The sequence below is a fragment of the Charadrius vociferus genome, unplaced genomic scaffold, assembly GCF_000708025.1.
Source record: "Charadrius vociferus isolate BGI_N301 unplaced genomic scaffold, ASM70802v2 scaffold202, whole genome shotgun sequence".
In the NCBI taxonomy this organism is placed as follows: domain Eukaryota; kingdom Metazoa; phylum Chordata; class Aves; order Charadriiformes; family Charadriidae; genus Charadrius; species Charadrius vociferus.
Window position 1 is genome coordinate 989142 of NW_009647242.1, and position 1630 is coordinate 990771.

At 53.0% G+C, this 1630-nt stretch overlaps 1 protein-coding gene across 1 annotated transcript in view; it reads right to left on the minus strand.

Annotated features, from left to right (window-relative positions):
• Positions 1-806, minus strand: part of TMEM200C (transmembrane protein 200C) — a 2665-nt gene extending 1859 nt beyond the window's left edge. Inside the window, exon 1 of the mRNA XM_009879976.1 lies at positions 1-806. Coding sequence (XP_009878278.1) covers positions 1-806 — 806 coding nt within the window.
• Between the last annotated feature and the right edge of the window lie 824 nt (positions 807-1630).

Sequence of the window (1630 nt, forward strand, 5' to 3'; positions counted from 1 at the left end):
AGTTCTGGTGGGGAAAGGGAGACACCCAGTCCTGGTGGCCAGGAGCTCCTGGCCAGCATGGCTGCAGCACCCAAGCCTTCACCACCAGGCTTTAGCTCCAGGCCCCGGGACTGCACATAGTTGACAAAGCCGTTGAGAGGGGCTGAGGCTGGGGTGCCTCCATCCTTGGCCCGCAGGCTGTGGGCATCGATGACGGTGGAGTAGAGGTCACGCAGGTTGATGATCTTGGTCTTCTTGTCACGGTTCTCGTGCAATACTGCATTGGCACAGATGAAGAGGAAGATGCCGATACCCATGATGAGGGGTCCCAGCACCTTCAACTTGTCTGAATGCAAGTAGCTCGAGAAAAGACGGAAAAGGAAACCCACTGAGGCCTGGGGAGACGAAGAAGTGGGGGGAGACTGTGGGGACCCGCGGGTGTTAGCAGTGGTGGAGGTGTTGGCTCTAGGAGGTGACTCCGGATGGATCCCTGCATATGCACCTTCCTGGCTCCGGGAGCGGTTCTTGGGGGTGCCACCCTGTGGTGCCAGCTGTCGGCCTCCACTGAAACTGCCTTCTCTGTACACCTGGTTGGGCTTCGGCCAGTAGCCCACCACGGCCAAGGCAATGCCCACCAGCAGTACCAGGATGCCACAGAGGGCAATGAGCCCCGAGAGAGAGCACAGCTTGAGCTTGCCTTTCACCACCACGACGTCATTCTTGCGCTTCTTTTTGGTCTTGCGTTTGCGTTTAGGGACTTGGCTTTGGGGTCGCAAGGGGTCCTGTTTCCTAGCTGAGATCCTCAGCAGGCCTCCAGTGGCAATCATGGCTGGCTACCCAGAGCACTGCCCCCTACGGCCACTCCAGCTCCTGCAGTGAAAGAGAGAAGAGAAAAGGGTGAGGACCAGGGGCAGACCTGCAGCACAAGAGGTATCTCTGCTGTTCTGCATTCAAACACCTGCTAATTAAAACCCTCAAAAAGTGGGACCGGGGCTGACACCAAAAGGACAGTGTCCCTTGCCCGTACAGCTCCTGTGTGTGAGAAAGACAGACGGACTGACAAGACAGACAATTAAGCAACTCTAGGAAGCAAAGCAGCCACGTGCCCCACTAAACTCTTGTCAAACAGCTAATTAATTTCTTTACACTCCAGGTAAGTGATCCAGAGAGCGGTATCTGCTGGTGTAAACAAAAAAGCAACAATCTTGCCGGTGTCAAAAGGAGCTTGCAAAGCACTGGAGCTCAGAGAATGCTGACAGCCCCCCTACCCCAAGCCCCACTCCCTAATGCAGTCTGGGGTTATGCTGTACACTGTGGTTGGTGATGTCATGCAGGATTTGATAGATGGAGGAAATAAAAGGAGGAAGGCAGTATATTTGATCTATAGATACCATTTGTTTCATTAGACTACTTACACGTTACTGGGGGGAGGGTTAAACATATTACTTGCCTTTCTTAAATGAGTGGGAAAGGAATTACTGTGAAATGCACAAGGGAAATATTTGAACACCAGAAGCAGTGCCCTGTGAAAGTTTCTTCCCAGCCATTTGTACTTGATCTGCAATATTACAAAATTTCACCTCCCTCCTGCGGGCCAGAGACATCCCCGGTTTGGGAACACGTGTGATGCTCCAGGTAACCGTTATGTAAC